The sequence below is a fragment of the Amphibalanus amphitrite genome, unplaced genomic scaffold, assembly GCF_019059575.1.
Source record: "Amphibalanus amphitrite isolate SeventyFive unplaced genomic scaffold, NRLGWU_Aamphi_draft 000731F_arrow, whole genome shotgun sequence".
In the NCBI taxonomy this organism is placed as follows: Eukaryota; Metazoa; Arthropoda; class Thecostraca; order Balanomorpha; family Balanidae; genus Amphibalanus; species Amphibalanus amphitrite.
In genome coordinates, this window is record NW_024882225.1 from 179565 (window position 1) to 198839 (window position 19275).

The 19275-nt window shown below is 49.2% G+C and overlaps 1 protein-coding gene across 2 annotated transcripts in view; it reads left to right on the forward strand.

The window, feature by feature from the left end:
• The window catches only part of LOC122365330 (RNA-binding protein Musashi homolog Rbp6-like), a 132345-nt gene extending 117064 nt beyond the window's left edge, over positions 1-15281 (forward strand). The window contains exons 12-14 of one of the 2 annotated variants that reach the window (XM_043336465.1): positions 2139-2198; positions 12219-12439; positions 13306-15281. In XM_043336465.1, the coding sequence (XP_043192400.1) occupies positions 2139-2198; positions 12219-12418 (260 nt within the window). In that variant the 3' untranslated portion in view covers positions 12419-12439; positions 13306-15281. The remainder of the gene's footprint in view (positions 1-2138; positions 2199-12218; positions 12440-13305) is intronic. The other variant, XM_043336466.1, reaches the window with a different exon arrangement.
• The last annotated feature ends 3994 nt before the right edge of the window (positions 15282-19275 follow it).

The window sequence follows — 19275 nt, forward strand, 5'->3', positions numbered from 1 at the left end:
GAGAACCGTTTGTATTCGGTACCGGTTCGCGGCCGGCTTTTCATTTTCACATGCTCGATAGAGTTTTAAACTTTGGACCATTGAAGAGCTGGCGGCGTCGCGTCGGATCCATTCCCGGGCCGGTTTTATCGTCACACAGGCGGTGCCTGCTGAGCCGGAGAGTGGAGCCGCTCCTTGCGGCCGACTTGAGGGCGTCTGGGGCCGAGCACGGGCGGTAGGGTTCTCGGATGGCGCACTCTGAGACAGTCTGAGTCTGAGACTGAGGTGGCAGAGTCGGGGACGGTCTGAGTCTGAGGAGGCAGAGTCTGGGACAGAGTTTGGTAGCTGTGCCCCAGCCGAATCGGAACACCTTCCCACAGAATGTGGAGCACTATACGCTCGGTCCGTTCAGAACCCCGCCGCGCACTGCTCTCAGCATAGCGACAGAAGAAAGCAGATGAAAGAGCCGGTCTCAGGAAAGAGAGGAGAGTGAAGAGGCGGGGAGGGCGGCTCTCCATTCGTTTTTTGACGGGACGTCCGGCGAGGTCGGCCCTCTCTCGAGTGTTGACTGTGCGGGAGAAGTCGGACCATACAAAGGCCGCGGCGGAACTATCTTGTTTATATCTCCCGCTCTCAAAGTTGAACAAATAAATCCAAACTCTTGCGGAAATTAAACCTGCAGCGGCCCGCAGACGCGCATTGAGGATACGACTGCCGCGCACTGCGCCGACCATAACTATTGTCTACGAGCTCGAGCCCTCGGTACTAGCAACTCGGACCAGCCTTTGTGAGGCCGTGGTACTGATAGTAAAGAGTAGGATTTGGTTAGGCGGTAGGACGTCATTCTGAGTCAAGCAGGACGAACCGCGTTGTAGGACGAAATACTGACAGTCGAGCGGGACGGACCGGGCGGTAGAACGACATACTGACAGCCGAGCGAGACCGTCCAGGCTGAAGACAAAATACTGACTATGGCGCCGAAATTCAGCGTTTCCAGCGTGTCGAGCTCAGCCGATCGGTTGCACCCCTGGGTGTACGGCACTTAGTTACTGCGGCACACTCCAAGACGCATGGGCGCCGATTTGTTTACCGTTGCGTGTCAGACAATCGAGAGCCCGTCCGCTGGGAAAACACGCCCGTCGACGGCAGGATGCATATCGACAGCGGCCATCGATAACGGTACAGTCACACAGACACGAGTGGCCTACGTCTTAGCAGGCCAGTTGCTAGGCCAACACACAGTCCGGTGAAATCGAACGCAGTACGCACGTTTAGCAGAAACTGACGCCATTCTAGGACTGGTATAGGTTTTGCATTGCCATTGCTTTGAAAAATAACGGCCACCACATTGCTATTTTTTGCTTCATATCGTAACACAAACATCTTAATTCTTCATCCCCTGCCTATTACCAAACTGCCACCGTCCTAAGGGCACGTCTCTCTTTGCACCCTGAATTGGAATCTACCGGCCTTGATCGCCGCAGTATCCCGCCGGCCGCCCCCGGCTGTGTGGCTGATGAGCCCGGGCCCGGTGCTCGTTTTGTGTCGCGCCGTTCGATTCCCGCCCGCGTCACTTTACGAGTCGCCCGGCCGCCGCGCGCTCCTGATGCGCCACTTTGGTCACCACGCGCGCCTGATGCGCCACTATCGTCGCAGCGGCAGGCCGGCGCCGCCGACGGCGTCCCTTATTAAATGGGCCGCGAAGTTGTTGAGCGTCGCTGTGCTGGCGGCTGGCGGTGGCGAGGAGCGGCGCGGCGCGGCGGGTGGCGCGACCTGGTACCGTCCGACGTTCGGCGCCGCAACTGAAACTAATTAGAGGCACCGGGCGACGGCGGACGGCCGGCCCTGCACGGAGCTGGCAGGGCCAGGCGGACTGAGATTGCAGCCGGCCAGACATTCAGCCGGGACCGAGTCGGGGACGGCACCATAAAGGCAGCGGTCTAGCCAGCTAGACAGACCAAATCAAACCTAGTCCAGGTCCTGCAGATCACTTACTACGCGTTCATGCTCAATGAGTGTGATATAAACTCAAGTGACCATTCACATGACTAGATGGACCTCGTAACTCGGTTCCATCGTTGACTGATCAATGAATCCGTGAGCTGTGCACTAGTCGAATGCGTTCGTGAATCGTGACGTGTCGGTCTGTCTGTCCCCAGACCTGGTGAACGGAACCCTGACCAACGGCAATGGCCCGCTGCTGACACAAGCGCTCTCCGGTGAGTATAAACTGTACCGGTACGAACATACCCCATTGGGACTCAGTGCAAACGTAAGCCAGTGCCAGTACAGACTTACCAACGGGAATTAAGCTCCATTATACGAGACAGTGGAGGTTTTGCGTAGCGTCAGCAACACGCAATTTAGGTATTTGGTGACAAGCAAACAAAAGATGGCTCTGAAAGAATGCCTTATCAGTTATCACGCAACATTATCAGTCGCTTCCCAGAAAACCCGGCAGAAAGGCCTGATCCCACCTAGTAAACATTCCCATCCCATCTAACAAGGCTAACCCAAAACCCTGTTAGTCTCATCTCTATACAGTGTATGTAGTGTACCTCCCAGGATCCCGACTCAGCCGCGTCAACAGCCACCCATCTTCAGACGGTGCCGGCGCGACCCTCTCGCCCTGGATTCGCTCTCCCCAGCCTCCCCTCTCCCAGCTCCGTTCCGTAATTGTGCGCTGGCCCGGTAATTGTTTGGCGGCCCAGTCGGAATTGATGACGGGTTCGCATCGCGCGCACCATTCGCTTTTTATTGACGGCTCGCCGCCAAGCGGTGCGGATTAACTATCGAGCGCCGTCGAGAGGCCCGGGCTCTCCCGGCACGGTCCTTAGAGCTCCTTGGCACCGGCAGAGGTGGCGCACCAGACGAGGTGGGGGTCTGGGGGCCGAGCGCTGCACCAATCAGAGATCGGGGGAGGGGCCAGACAGGGGTCGGCCCTCTGACCCCGCCCGCCCGGGACAGGTGCCAGCGGCGCGGTCAGTTGGCCAGAGGAAGGCCTCGGGGGAAGATCCATCATCACTTTTTGTAACGTCCCAGACGCTGCAACTATCTGGTGAACACTCGCTGAAAGTTGTTTGATATTTGAGATAAACTATGATAGCCGTGGGTAACAAATCAACACATTCAGCAACATATCAATCTTCGAGAATATTTAATATTACTTAATTTATTGTTCGCCGTAGACATCATCTTTCATACAGACGTCGAATTCCACATGCAACTTTATAACATCGTTCACATCAGCCACGCCTCATATGATAATATGCAGCTTGGGCATGTGATCGATTATATTATAGGGGTCTTGGAGTCTTGAACAGGAAGTTAAGAGAACCCAAGTCAAGGATTATTCTACTTTACTTTTACAAACCGTTAATAATGCAAGCCAACACCAACACCCGCTGGCCATTTAAATCTTTTCCCGATGGTCTAGACAGTGCAGGGCTCCTGCCACGAATTAGTGCTCAACATACAATACACTAAACCACATACATACATTTTCACATAACTACAGGGTGTTGCAGGTAAATTGGGAATTTTCAGACCTAATTTCAACATGCTATTAATACGGTGAATGAAAACACAGAAAGTTGAAACTTCGCACGTGTATTGTGTCGTGTACGCACAGCCTTGTCACTCGATGTGACCGCCGTCGGCGTCCCGCACCCTCTCGAGACGGCGCCGGAAAGCGGAGCACGCGCGCCGGGCCTCGTCCTGGTCAATGGTGCTGACTGCCTTCCTGATGGCCTTCTTCAGGTCAGAAACGTTGGCAGGAGTGGTCGAGTTGGACTTTTGTTCTACCACGCCCCACATCCATAAGTCGCATGGATTCAAGTCAGGCGAGTTGGAGGGCCATATGTCCTTGGGTACATGTAGGGGGATCCTCTGGCTCAGAAAATCTTGCACCCTCTGGGAAGCATGTGCTGGGGCGGAGTCTTGCACCAGCATGACTTTGCTCAGGTCATAGTATTTCATCATCCAGGGGATGAGAGACTCCTTCAGGATGGTCAAATACGCGTCAGTGTCGATCATCACACCAGCAGGTGTGAAATGGGGCGGCATTATGCGGCCATCACTTGCAACGGCCCCGAACACCATCACTGATGCCGGATTTTTGCGTTTCATCACGGGAGCCACTTCATCAGGGCTGTAGGCGATAGCCCGCAAGTTCCCGCGGTTGGCGACCTCTTCTACGATGAACTTTTTCTCATCAACAAATACTATGACGTCACTCCCGAGGTGCTTGAGGAGATTGATGACCTTCGGTGCCCTCTCCCTTCGTATCGCCCTTGCTGGTTCGGTCAGGAGGCTTCGTCGTTTTCTGGTAAACGACTTCATCCCGAGGTCCTCTCACGGCTCTGCTGATGGTGCTCTTGCTCACGTGACGGGCACGCGCAAGCTTGTTCATCGAGGTCCTCGGTTTGGCCTGTATCGAGCGTTTCAAGCCGCTCAGGAATGTTGGTGTCCGTTTTCGGTCACTGCGAGGTGTGTGAGAACGTCGAGCGACATCCCCTCCAGCTCCTACAGTCGCGATAGTTCGGTACACGGTAGACTTTGGGTACCCAGTTAAACTTAGCATGACCTTCGCGCTCTGTCCGGCGCGAACTAACTCACCAATCGTTTCCCTCCGACGCTGCTCCATGACTGCGCGATATGTTAGGATTAAAATTTCAATATCAAATGAAAAACAATTGTTGAAATTATATTGTGTCAAATTTCCATGATGTACCTCCGCATAACAAATTTTTTGTAAGGTCATGAACTTAGTCCCAATTTATCTGCAACACCCTGTATACGCACGCTTCTGCGCTTTGTGGGAACTCACGACTGGCCATTGTCTACTGGGGCATTCCACGATATAGATCGACCAAGGCCTAACACCCGACCATTTTTGATTTTGATGAAATCTTGTCTATAGGGTTCTCTTATGCCCTGAAGTCAATGGTGACAACGCCAGGCCCCTACGGTCAGCGGTTTAGGAGATATAGCCCCGGGCATTTTGACGAGGTCACTCTGCAGAGTGATTTTTGAGGTGCTATATCTCCTAAAGTAATGAAGGAAATGCATTAAACCTTTGCATCGTTGTGATCGTGGTGAAATGGGCAATTAATTGGCCATCTCGGATTTTCAAAAAAATGATTTTGATTTTTAGCTGTGACGTCATCAATTTTTAAACTTTCTGGCTACCCCCTAGTACATTAAAATTTGCCATTATTTTTGCTCAGAAATAAAGTTCCGTCAATTTCCTTTCGACTGGGAAAAAACAAAAATGGTAATCTTTCTACAAATATTTTATTTTATTTTTTGAAAATCGCACTACAAACTCTGATTTACAGAATCGGGTTATTAAGCAATATAAGACACATCTGCGAGGACCAGTTACTTCCAAAAAGAGGTTATCTGGGTTTCGGCATATAATATTCTTCTCTTTAACTTCACTTTTGATAACAAAAAAAGAACTTTAATATTACTTGCACAGGAGTCAATATAATGGCAAAATTATACATACTTTTGAGCTGCCACAGCTGCCTTGTTTATCAACGTAGCTCAAATAAGTAAAAAGTGTGTTTGTGTTTGTGTGGCCGTGATCTCGTTCCTGTCTTGGTGCTTTGCCGTCTGTTATTGCAACTGCAATAGAAATGCACTCCGTTGTTTATGGCTTTTATTGCATCCAGCAATACCTAGTCACATTACACCACCTTTTGCCTTCCTGAAACTACCAATTATTTTGTTCGTTTATAATTAGTCGGTTCGTAAATATGCTTTGCAAATCGACTGTCGGTTGGTCATTTGAGCTACGTTGATAAACAAGGCAGCTGTGGCAGCTCAAAAGTATGCATAATTTTGCCATTATATTGACTCCTGTGCAAGTAATATTAAAGTTCTTTTTTTTGTTATCAAAAGTGAAGTTAAAGAGAAGAATATTATATGCCGAAACTCAGATAACCTCTTTTTGGAAGTAACTGGTCCTCGCAGATGTGTCTTATATTGCTTAATAACCCGATTCTGTAAATCAAAGTTTGTAGTGCGATTTTCAAAAAATAAAATAAAATATTTGTAGAAAGATTACCATTTTTGTTTTTCCCAGTCGAAAGGAAATTGACGGAACCATGACGGAACTTTATTTCTGAGCAAAAATAATGGCAAATTTTAATGTACTAGGGGGGTAGCCAGAAAGTTTAAAAATTGATGACGTCACAGCTAAAAATCAAAATCATTTTTTTGAAAATCCGAGATGGCTAATTAATTGCCCATTTCACCACGATCACAACGATGCAAAGGTTTAATGCATTTCCTTCATTCCTTTAGGAGATATAGCACTTCAAAAATCACTCTGCAGAGTGACCTCGTCAAAATGCCCGGGGCTATATCTCCTAAACCGCTGACCGTAGGGGTCTGGCGTTGTCACCATTGACTTCAGGGCATAAGAGAACCCTGTAGACAAGATTTCATCAAAATCAAAAATGGTCGGGTGTAAATCTGATAAAATTTTGGTCGATCTATCGTGGAATGCCCCTACTGCCGGTGGGCAGCAGGACAATAGATGGACCGGGGGCGGCGGATCTCTATTTCTGCCAGCACTATCTGAGGGCTGATGGCTCACATCTCTGTTGATGTGGTGTGTGGGCAAAAACTGAACGGAGGGATAAGGATATTCTTAGGCAGAGGCGGAGGCAATAGAAACTGGATAAAGGACATAAAATATTTGTAACGTTGGGTAGAACGCTCTAGATGAGGACACTAGCACAAATGTCATCTCAGCTTTGGGGATTTTTTTTTAATTGAGACTATAGATACTATATCTTGTTATAATACCAAATTTTCTGATGGCATGATGGCCATACGTTTTTACACCATTAGTTCATTCAGGACAGAACCGTCACTGAAAAATCGAAAGTCAAAATGCACTTACTTCGAGGCCAGGAAAGACAAGCTGATGCGGTTTTTGGCGGGGCAGACGTAGCGACCCTGTGTGAGTCGTGCAGGAGCGATTCTTCGTCGCGAGGCCGTGTTACACTGCCAAATTTTGGCCACGACCCTGTCGCCGAATCACGTCGTGTAGGAAATCGGCGAACAGTTCACCGACAGAGGCGAACAGTTCGCCGACAGAGCCCGATTTGCAGAAAACGGGTGGGGCCCCCCCCTAATCGTGCGCGGGTCGAAGCTGATCCATGATTCGGCGAACGTCGCGAATGAATGGCGAATCTGTTGCGAATAGTCGGCGATACCTTAGCAACAAGTCGGCGCACGCAGCGACATGTCGGCGGCGACTCGGCGACTGTTTGGCGATCATGTTCGTTTATTATAAGTTCGGCGAACGGCCACGAAATTTTCATTTTTCATGAAATATTCGTGGCGGTCGTGACGAACCGTAAAAGTCGCGCGGTGGGCAACGACTGGTCTGCGAAATGCCAAGACCGTGGAAGAAAGATCCCGAATCGGTCCGCGACATAGGATGACTGGCATATTCGTGCACATTCGTGTACCAAAATTCGGCAGTGTAACAAGGGCTTAATGGAGATCAAGAGAAGGGACTAGCTGAAGTTCTCGGAAATAAGTAGCACACCGATGGGATACAGCTTCCATAGAAATATTTAGGGACACTTAATGGTTGGATCAAGATGGACATTTACAACTGGATTTCAAAGTAATGTGAAAACGAAAGTGATAATTGAACTCATTGCCCTTTCTGAGAATTATTGCAAGCAGTTACATAGATACTTCAGCAGACTATTAACATTTCACCCCTTTTTATCTGCACCAATGTAAATACCGTTTAACCCGCGCCCTGCTGGGGGTCCTGGATTTCCACGCCCTGCTGGGGGGGGTGTTTGAACACCCCCCCCCCTTCTAACTCGGCTCCTGGGCCACGTAGCGATACGCGGAAGGCGGCGTTCGAAAGAGCGTCAAAAATAATGAGGAAATCACTGTGTGAGTTCGCTCCGTCTCTCGTACTCGTCCGCGCTCCGTCTGCACAAACGCACTCGCTCGTGTCTAGCCGCGTACTGTTTATTGGCGCAGTGACCGGTCAGATGCTCGCTACCGGCCTGCCACCTAGCGGACACACGCAGAGCTATTAGTTAACACTCTCACACCCCCACACCAGTTTCAATCTAAATATATGAATAAACATTGAGACAATCAAATCACCAGAGCGGTGAACAACGAAAAAATAAATACAGAAAATAAAAGACGATTAGTCCAAAATAGACGGAACTCAATGGACAGTTCAAAGCGGCACAGAAAGTGCCTAACACCAGAACACCGCAATGATAGAACCAAACACCTCACTCCCTGGGTAATAACTCAAGTTGCTGAGAACATTCACCTTACACAGTCATGAAATATTCGCAAACTAACGACAGAGTCGGGGAATATTTCACATTTCCTCGATGAGTCTGCGCGTCTGTTTCTTTATTCTCGTCGATCGCCTCAGTGGCTGCTGCTGCTGCTGTTGCCGCCGCTCAGTCTGTGCAGGTTTCAGACTCGTCTGCTGCTGCTGCTGCTGCTGCTGCCGTCGTAGCTGCTGCGCAGCCTGTGCAGGTTTCAGTCTCGTCTGCTCCTCTTCCACCGCCGGGGAGCTGACTGCGTGCGGTTCCGAGTAAGCGTATCGCTGGCGAAGGAACCTGCGGTTCCTGGTGAGGACACGTCCGCTGGGGAGCCGGATGAAGTACCTCCGCCTCCTGCCGTCAACTTCAGTAATCACTCCGGAGCGGTCCCAGCGTTTGTTGACGTGGTTCTGCACCATCACCTGGCTGCCGACGCGCAGGACAGGCAGATTTCTGGCGTGCTGATTGTAGCGCCGCTCTGAGTCGTCCTTCAGATCGGCGGCAGCTGTGTCAGCTTCATCAGCCGATCTTTGCCAGCGAGGATCGAAGACACGTCGGTGAGCCGGCAGAGTGTCTCGGACTGGTCGGCCGAACACTATCTGAGCCGGACTCCTGCCGCCCGGTCCCGGTGTGTTTCTCTGCTGCAGTACGCCGCGGGTCCACGCGTCGATGTCCAATCCACCAGGCGACTTCCAACACCTGCGAATCAGCTTGCTTGCGGCCTTGACCCCAGCTTCTGCTCGTCCATTTGACTGAGGGTAATGCGGCGATGAGATGACGTGCTCCACTTTCCACTGCTCCATGAACTGCTTGAAGGCCCTAGACGTATACTGTGGGCCACCGTCACTGAAGATTGTCTCGGGTGCTCCCACCGTGCAGAATATACTTTTTAGCTCTGCGATCACCCGAGCTGATTTCATCGTTCTTCCCAGGTGCCGTGAGAACTGCCACCCCGAGAACGGATCCACCGCCACCATGAAGTACTGACCCGCGTGTTTGAACCCCGTGTTTGAACACCCCCCCCTTCTAACTCGGCTCCTGGGCCACGTAGCGATACGCGGAAGGCGGCGTTCGAAAGAGCGTCAAAAATAATGAGGAAATCACTTCGGTCAATTTTTTGGTCAGGTCAAAGGTCAGGTCACCAGAGGTCATTGAAGGCAAAATTTCGCCGATTTCCAGGTCGAATGTCGAAAATTTCCAAGAAGCCAACGCATAACTCGGGAACCAATAGAGCTAGAGCGCAGCGGAAAAGCGCATTCGATAGCCCTATTAACGCCCTTTCTGAGTAATTCTCTCAGATTTGACCTAACGTCAACGGTTTTGCCTGCAGGGGGCAAAAACTGCAAAAATAGCCGATTTTTTCGGAAACAGTTTTTCTGCAATAACTTTTGACCCAAGCCTTGTACGAGCTTACTTTTACCGGCATCGTGTTCCTCTCGTCAAGACGCATCGAATGAACTATAACTTGACCTTGAAAGGTCAACTTGAAAATTTGACCTCAGGTCAAGGTCATGACCTGACCGGAAAGGGTCATGTTGCATATCAGTCGATCCGTATCGTCGAGCTGAACACATCTAAGGCGTTTTCATCGCTCTAGCATGCCTCTATCAAAAGTTATTTGCGAAAAACTGTTAGATACCATTCATGACCTAAGATGACCTCAGGGCATAAACAGGGGTCACGGACACCATTTTCATGTTCAGAGTGTCTAAACCACTTGTAATTCAGTGTTTGGGAGTGTTTATAATGTCTTTCGTCCAAAAGAGACGCATTTCAATTTTCTCCCATTGACTTATAATGGGGAGGTCGCAAAATTGACCTGACCTTAGGTCATCGATATCAAAATTCTGAGATATACATTTTGTACATGCTATTGCTCTTAGCAATCGCTGAAAGTTTCAAAGCGATCGGTCACTCGGTGTAGCTATGACAGACATTGAAACTTTTTATGAGGTGAGGTCACTTCAAGTGACCTGGTGACCTGACCTTGGATGACCTTGGTCTGAAATTTTCACAACATGTGTAGAATTGATGTATGATAAGGTGTACCGAAAACGGCGGCGCTCCGCGCCGCCGTTTTTGAGATATTCGCGAAAAACCACAAGGGGGGGTGTTCAAACACCCCCCCCCCCAGCAGGGCGCGGGTTAATTTCCGCTGCCGTTGCCTGACAGTAGCGAAAAGTCTGGAATGTCGGCGGAAAGGCGAACGTCTGCACCGAACTGGCTCTGAAAAACGTGTCTCCACGGTCTATTACCTCTTCTCTGCAGAACCCCCTCCCCCGACCTCCGGGGCGCAGAGTCGATGTGTCTGCAGACCAGACACATGTCCGGTTCGCCTCGCGGTAACGGTCGTCGACCGCAACCGACCGCGACCATTTTTCTACCGCGCCCAATCGGCGACCGCAAGGGTGCTGTCCCTCCCCTCCACCCCCGTCCCCTCCCCAGACGGCGCCGATGAAAGCCAGTGGGTGTCGTTGTGGCGCCGATTGCCTGGGATTTCATTATCGGTCTCTGGGGAGCGGTGGCCGCTCGGGCCGGTCCGGGAGCCGGAGGGAGACGGGCCGACGAGCCCTCCTCTCTCGGCGCGGCCCGGGCCAAGGGAAGGAGTGACTCTGATTAGTGGCGACCGGCGCCGAGCCAGCCGTGGAGCCATCGACGATAACGGCCACTATCGATTCGCGCCCCGGGATTTGCCGCCTGTTGTGAAAGAAGATCGCCCTAGAGCGCGCCGAATTGGCCTGCGGTGCGCCGGCAGTCAGAAGTGGCCGACGCTATGGCCATCTAGGGAATGAGCGCCGAACTATACGTTGAGAGGTTGCCCACATGGGGGTCAGCCGTTGTTCGGCTGGATCCATGCCGGCTGAGGTCTAAATTAGGGGAGTTCTCAGCTGCGTTCCTCAGCATCACCAACCCTTAGAGGACCCAATCCTCGATCACTCGACGGGAAAGTCTTCAGTCCTTGGCATGACAGCCTGTCATCTCTGACAAACTGGCAACAGCAAAATATTTGGCTCGTCGCGATGGCCTCGGGATGGCCTCAGGAAATATCTGACGTATTTTTGGCATACGGGGATTTCTGCTGCTCGTTGCGAAATAACAGTGCCAGTTCATGTTTAGGGATGTGCCGTGCTTCATTGATCATGCATGTCTAAATACACAACACCAGCAGGACTTACACCATGCTATACCTACCATGTCATAATGAAGGCAGCAGCTGGGTTTGTTCAGATTTACGACCTGCTGGCACCAACAAAACATGTTAATTAAATCTGCGATAACTATTTATTGTGCCTAATTTAGCGAGGTAATTTACTGCTGTCGGGCCTTTGTCGTGCTCCGGCTGCACGGGAAATGGTACCACAGTCAACATGGATAATTATAAACGACACCAACAATGCGCATAAGACGTCGCAGTTGTTCGAAGGCAGGTAATGAGGCTCCGAGATTAGGGAGGAATGCTTTTCACTCACTGGCATAGGTTGACGCAGAAATAACGCCCCAAATGTGACCCAGATTGAAGAACTGCCGGCGACCTTGCCGTGCCGCACGTTAGTTCAAACTATCACCGCTAGATGGTACTCAAAGTCAGCGCCTAGCGGTATACTGTTCCGCAATGCCTGTAGTCTGCGTTCCAACCGCTAGATGGCAGCAGGGGTAAGCGCCTGGAGTTATGCTGTGCCGCAACGCACACAGTGAGCTAGCGTTCGTTATTTGACGAAGCACTGCTGCATTCCGATAATCAGTTCACATTGCCAGGCTTATTCCAGTTATAAAACATGGGTACAACGTAACGCACGGCACATATAAGCCTGCGTTCCATCATAAGTGCATATTGCACAGACCAATGAAAACAGTAGCGTTCCCATCGCCCGACCTCTCTGACCAGACGCCTGCTTTCTCCGACAGTGATCAACAGTTACCCGGGATACGGTCCGCCGGCCAGCCCGGCCAACAGCCGCGGGTTCGGGGCGGCCAGCAGCCCCGGCCCGCTGGACCTGTACAGCGGCGACGGCGGCATCAGCTACCTACAGGCGGCCTCCCCACAGCCCTCGTTCGGCGCCATGAACCGTGCACCGCTGCTGGCTGCCTTCAACGGCTACCACTAGACGCACCGTAGAGTCCTACCGGTGAGTGCAGGCACACTGACCGTTAGAGCGTAACAAATTAAAGTGACCGCTAGAGGTGCATACCGAAATACCTTCTCCTGGCCCTCAACTAGAGTGCTCTTCAGTTTCCATATCTAATCTAGTTCCTCCATCGCTGATATCTGACCTGATTTCTAACCTGCCCATCCCCATACCTTCGACTCGGTCCTCGCTTTCAACCCGTCTATATGACACGGCTCCTAAGCCTCTTCAGTCTCTACTCAATCGTATCTGGCCTGACTCCTGACATTCCTAATCTCTTACCCGGCTCTTGCCTTCTAACCTCGTATAAGACTCACCTCCTGGCCTCTCTGAACCTCTCCAGCCAACCATAACTCGTCGGGCGCCCGCGGCACGCTCGCCGTTATCCCAAACTGGCGCATCTGTCACATAGTTCACGACAAGACACGAATTATCAGCACCATCCCATTACGGGGGTTATTTTCACGATGTGCTGCGAGCCAGCTGTCGCCGCCGGCTGGCTGTCAGGTGACTGCCGCGAAAACGGCACACTGGCAGCGGCGAAAATGACGCACGTGGGCTGCCACTAAAAACGAAAATTTGCTAATAAAATATGCGGAGTAGATGAACGTAATACGGGGACGTTGCCTGTAAATGTGGGTCGAATATATATCTCCACTTTGCCTGTCATTAATGCTAGATAGTTTGCTGTTTCATTTATACATCAATTCGGTTTTTGGTTTTTGACAAAGTGTTGCGTCTGACGATATGCAGATCACTGTGCCGTTTGAGAGCTCTATCTGCGCCATTTTCGTCCCGGCCAGGGTCGCCGCCGCAGCCGAGCTGACTCGGCCGTCACTCTGACATAGCGCGCTCATCTGTTTCAGAGTCATCGCTAGCTAGAAACGAGCGAGCGTGAGCGAGCGAAAGAAATGAAGTGAAGAGAAGAAACGGACGGCGTCTGGAGGCAGCCCCATGACGAGGATGGCTGACCTCCTCGCCGTGACCTTTTGACCTCTGGTGACCTGCCAGGACCGTGGTCCCCCACCTGCCTCCCGCCCCGGCCGACCTGCCCCTGTTGTTGTCCTTGGAGTGATCATCCCCCCTGTTGTACATATATGGATGGTCGGAGCAGCGGTAGTATGGGCCCGCCGGCCGGGCCGGCCCGGCGGAGCCCCGTCGCCGCCAGCTTGTGACGATGCAGTATCACTCGCGTGTGACTGACTGAGTGTGGCTTTGCAGTAAATTATTTAGACGGAGCGATGCAAGACCGGAAATCAGGACAACCAATCAGGCTGTTTCATATGAGGATTGTGTTTTGTGGACTGTTCTTCGCTCGCCGTAGATTGCTACACCTTGGTCTTTTTAACTTAACAATGTACTTAATTTGTGATGGCTTGCGCTCGCCTACCGGCCGGCCAGCATCTGTGAAGTATTTTGAGTCTTTCACAAAGTAGCTAGCTTTGTGTTTTCTCGTCTCGCCTCTCTGACCGTCGCCCACTCACCGTCACTTTGTGCGGCCGCGCCGAACCCTCATCCCCGACAAAGCGCACTGAGAAGGGCCGAGTCCGCTCCGCTGTACATAGAGCCCGGCCGGCCCCCCAGTGACGTCATTTGCCGCCGCTGTGACGTCACTGGGGTGGCAGCCGGGGCAGTGTATCTACGTGTCTGGTGTACAATAGGCTAAGCCGGGCGCCGCTCGCCAGCCCGGAGAAGACGTCACCGGCGGCCGGCGGTGGTCTGATGTGGTGGTCTATGATGTTGATGATGATGAAGTTGATGATGATGACGTAATCGTCAGGCGACTGATGTGTCACCTCGAGTGCAGAGCTCAATACTCGTGCGGCGGCCGGTACGGAGCGGTCCGCCAGCCTTCGGCGGCCGCCAGCTCCCAGCAACGCGCTCCCTCCTCTGTGATTTTGCCTAGTTTCGACCATCAAAATTAGAGGCGCCCTAGCCGCGCCACTAGCCAACACCCGGCGCGCATTGTTTTAGCTATAGCCCTTGCCGAATGACGTTATCTGTAAATAACAAAGCAGAAATGTCTATTTTATCACGAGCGGAACAACTACAGTACAGGTGCGCAGTAGACGTCTAGGGCAGATTTTTTTACGCATTTCCAGGCGACATAGAAGGTTGTGCGACTGCGACCACTCCGGCAATACGAATGCCTTCCCTGACGGATGCAGCGAACTAACTATGCGGTGTCGATGTCGGCCCTTCGGGCTCTATTGTCTCGGCACCTCTGTGAGCCGTAAGGGGGCCTCGGTATCAGTCCCGGGGCGTCACCGCTGTTCCCGGGACGAGGCGCGCGCTGTTGTACCGTGCTGGTCCGACGGCGAACCGGCTGCTGCCGCGCAGACGACGATCATTGGCTGTTGGTCCGTGTCGTGACCCCAGCGCCCCGAGGCGCTTTGATGTCATCGCCTGTGAGCAGACTCACGAGCCAGACCACTTTTAGAATTGGACTGTCCTGACCATGCAATAAGAAGCGAGCAATAAATCGCCGTCAATTGAATGTCATCGCGCGGGGCGCTGGTCACTCGTGCGCCGAAAATGGCACGTGCGCCACGTGAACCGCCGAGCGTACGTGGCACGTGGCCGTGAACCTCGTGGCCGCTGCGGCGGACCGTCGGTGGGTGTTTGTATGCGTGTGTGCGCGCGGGTGAGTGTGTGCTGGGTGCCAGTGAAAATGTCCGCGTTTGGGCGGTGTCCAGACGCGGCTTTGGATGCGGGCCCCGTTGATGTTTGAAGTCGTTTTGTAAGTGGCGCGTTTTGCCCCGGAGAGTGGCGAGCTGGCCACGGGGCTGTATTGTATAAATGATCAGGAAATGGTCTCGAATATACAACGGGAGTAAATGTGCGACGGCCTTTTCTTCATTGAAGGGGACGGATAAGGACGACGGTGAATCATGTGTAAAAAGAAGTCAGATCTAGGCCACCAGCTTCACGGGTTTCTGATAAAACAGAAGTCACCACCACCACGGACAAAATTTATAAGCACAGCACTAACAGCAACGCGGGCTATAAATCTCACATCGAGTCCACAGGACGGGCCACTGAATGAACACACGCCCGATGAGTGACAGACGTTTGATGCACCCCATGGCTCACCGCCAGCCTGGCGTCAGTTCTGGGCGGTCTGCGGCACTCAAAACTACCCACGACAACCACCACGCCAACTCAATACCGAACGAATCGCTGCACTCCTGATGTACGGAGCGTGGCGGCTGTACAGTGTGCAGTGGCCCCCACAGTCGGAGCCGATTTTGACGAGGGTGCGACACATTCACCTTAACAGTGAACTTATGAATATCTTTCGACAACATCTCAACGATTTTATTCATCAACAAAACAAGGAGGAGATGCCGTAACGTAAACAAGTATCTGGTCAATTCTTTCAATATCAGTAGCAATAGGCCCCTACTACTCATGGCCGAACCCTCAGTGAGGTGAAATCCCATAGTGGCATGGGGCATACATTGAGAGATGGTCGCCTGTCAGCTTCCTAAACGTGGCAAGATATTGAAGGTCATTAATTATTTGACAAAAAATGACACAAGGACTTTACCAAAAAGGCTTGTAGCGAATATCGTCACGTCCATGGCTCTCTGTTAAATATGACAAAGAACTGCTTCCTCTCCACTTTAGTAAATTCGAAGAACTTAGTCGAAATAGGTCTTGCCGCATTAGGTGCAAAAAACTGTCAAATAACTCGTGAGCAAAAAGTAACATCAGAATTGAGAATCACTCACTCGTGGGTTCAAATAAGCATGGAAGCTAAATGATAAGAAGAAGAAGAAGAAGGAGAAGAAGAAGAAGAAGAAGAAGAAACAATATAATGATAACAATAACAATAATGAAAAATAAATATAGTAATAATAATAGTAATAATAATAATAATAATAATAATAATAATAATAATAATAATAATAATAATAATAATAATAATAATAATAATAATAATAATAATAATAAGAATAACACTAACAATAAAAATAATAATAATAATAATAATAATAATAATAATAATAATAATAATAATAATAATAATACTAACAATAAAAATAATAATAATAATAATAATAATAATAATAATAATAATAATAATAATAATAATAATAATAATAATAATAATAATAATAATAATAAAATACCATAAAATAATACAAATAATCACAAAATATCAAGTACTCGTACAGCTATTCCCACCAATCACCGCCCACACGTTGACCTCGTTCCTGAAATCAACCGATTCTTCTGATCTACATACATATTTTACAGCCAACACCAAACTCTGGCCGGCTCAGCCGACCCGGCTAGCAACACATCACCGTCCGTCATTTAGCAATGTCCTTACATCATCCGCCCCATCATGTGACCGGGGAGGGGGGGGGGGGCTGAGATCCCAAATCGTCCAGCCGGCCGCCAGAGAGCCGTCAGTCTCCGTCTCCGCGGATCGGTGGCTTTACGTCAGAGGTCAGAGGTATTCACGTCGGCTCCCGTCGCTGCCGACAGGCCCCGCTCGCCGTTCGTTACCGACGACGGGGATAGAGTTCAGAGGGATCGACTTAAGAAAAGGCACGTGCTTTGTGTTTTTGTGAATGACACCATCGGTCAGGTTCTTGTACTTACAAAAGGCCCAACCTTTTGTAAGTACAAGAGGTTAGAACTATGTATGTACATAGTTACATACAAGGTACAAGATTACTACATAGGAACTACATAGGTACAAGATTACTAGAACTATGTTCTAGTAATCTTGGGCCCAACAGACAACGATAGGTGAGCGATGCACGGAAAATTCCAAAGGGAGCTCATCTGAGTTTCCGTGTTTCACTCCCTTTCCGACATTTTTGGCAAACGTTATCATGCTGAAGTGTAGGGAATAATGACATTATTTTAGACGAGAATGCCTTCTTCAGAGTGGTTTATCAACTGTAAAGCGATGAAGATGAAGACGATCACAAACAAAGCAGAGGTCACAAAAGCATATGGGCTTCACGGTGACTATAAATGTGCTTGACATTTCAGAATGGGCTAAAAACGTCAGGTGAATATGTGATGGTTTCAAATAGGCCTTGGGTCAATAAGCAACAATCAAAGATAAACTTAATTAGGCCATATTGCAGAGCTATTAACTACAAGCACAATAGAGACTGTTCAGAAGCTCTAGATTATTGACGTACTTCTAGGATCTAAGATACAAATTAATGATTCGCAGCTTTCATTTAGAAAAACCGAGGCCGGCGGGCTTGCATAAACGCTAGTGGGTGGTCTGCACTTTGAAATGCAAGTTATAAACAACTGAGTGATCACTGTTGTCAAAACTTAAAATTGGTCAATTAGCGGGCGCTTTTCTAGGGCAGCGTTAAGAAAAAATGCTTACAGCTTGAACACAATAGTTATTTGCATAGATCCCATTTTTGCAGCCTTCCACAATCCACTGACTTCTTTTACCGTGAACTTCTGGAATATTCGTCAACCAATCATATCATTTATGTATAGTCACTTTTCGGATTATTCTCTGGGATAATAATATATAACTCACAAGTCCATATATTTCGGATGATGTTGCTCACCCTTGGTCACTGGACAAAATAAAAACAATTACATATTTGAAAAACCACACACCAAAATTATTCCCTAGACGGGTTACATTTTTCAAAAATATATCACTTGCCAAAAAACTGACACGGTCTTTTAGCTTGCATGTTCCTCTACATAACAAGTAGTGCAACCAATCTTCTATATGGATACCTACTACCTATACTTGTGTCTACAGAGATACATCGGACACAATAGATCAATATGCACAACCGGGTATACATATGTTTAGTTCCTATGGATGACATCTTATGCTCATGTCGACCTATTTCTAAGGGTGAAATCCCATATTGGACTAAGGCCAAATTTTCCTACATCTCTGTTCATGTATGGATCTTTTTCTTTTATTTCTATTGCTTCGCGCACGATTCTCTTTTTCCAGTTATTCTCACATGCCAAAGTTTTGCCTTCCATGGGATTTCACCCTTAGAAATAGGTCGACATGAGCATAAGATGTCATCCATAGGAACTAAACATATGTATACCCGGTTGTGCATATTGATCTATTGTGTCCGATGTATCTCTGTAGACACAAGTATAGGTAGTAGGTATCCATATAGAAGATTGGTTGCACTACTTGTTATGTAGAGGAACATGCAAGCTAAAAGACCGTGTCAGTTTTTGGCAAGTGATATATTTTTGAAAAATGTAACCCGTCTAGGGAATAATTTTGGTGTGTGGTTTTTCAAATATGTAATTGTTTTTATTTTGTCCAGTGACCAAGGGTGAGCAACATCATCCGAAATATATGGACTTGTGAGTTATATATTATTATCCCAGAGAATAATCCGAAAAGTGACTATACATAACTAATTTCCTGGGAAAAAAATGACTTTAAAACAACAATCATATCATACATAATAAAGCAGCACGAGGATTCCGATGACCTCACTATAATCTGTATAAACAGTGAGCTGCCCATCACTAACCGTGTTTACATAGGGTTCCCTTAATCTTCCCCTATTTGTCTCTTAAATGTCCCTTATAAAGGAATCCTCTGTCTCCTTTACTTCGCTTCACTACAAATATGGCGCAACTAAGTCATTCTAGAAGCAGTTTGCAATTGTTACTTACCTTTAGGGCTCTCCCAAATAGCTTCCAGACTAGACACTGAGGTAAAAGTGATAGCACATGAAAGCTCAAAGCAAGAAAAATCAGAAAACTATCTGGCATTTAACATACTTTAAACGGCTGAGCTATTATTCAAGTAGGTGTAATCACATCCACGGCAATATCAGAACACCGCACCT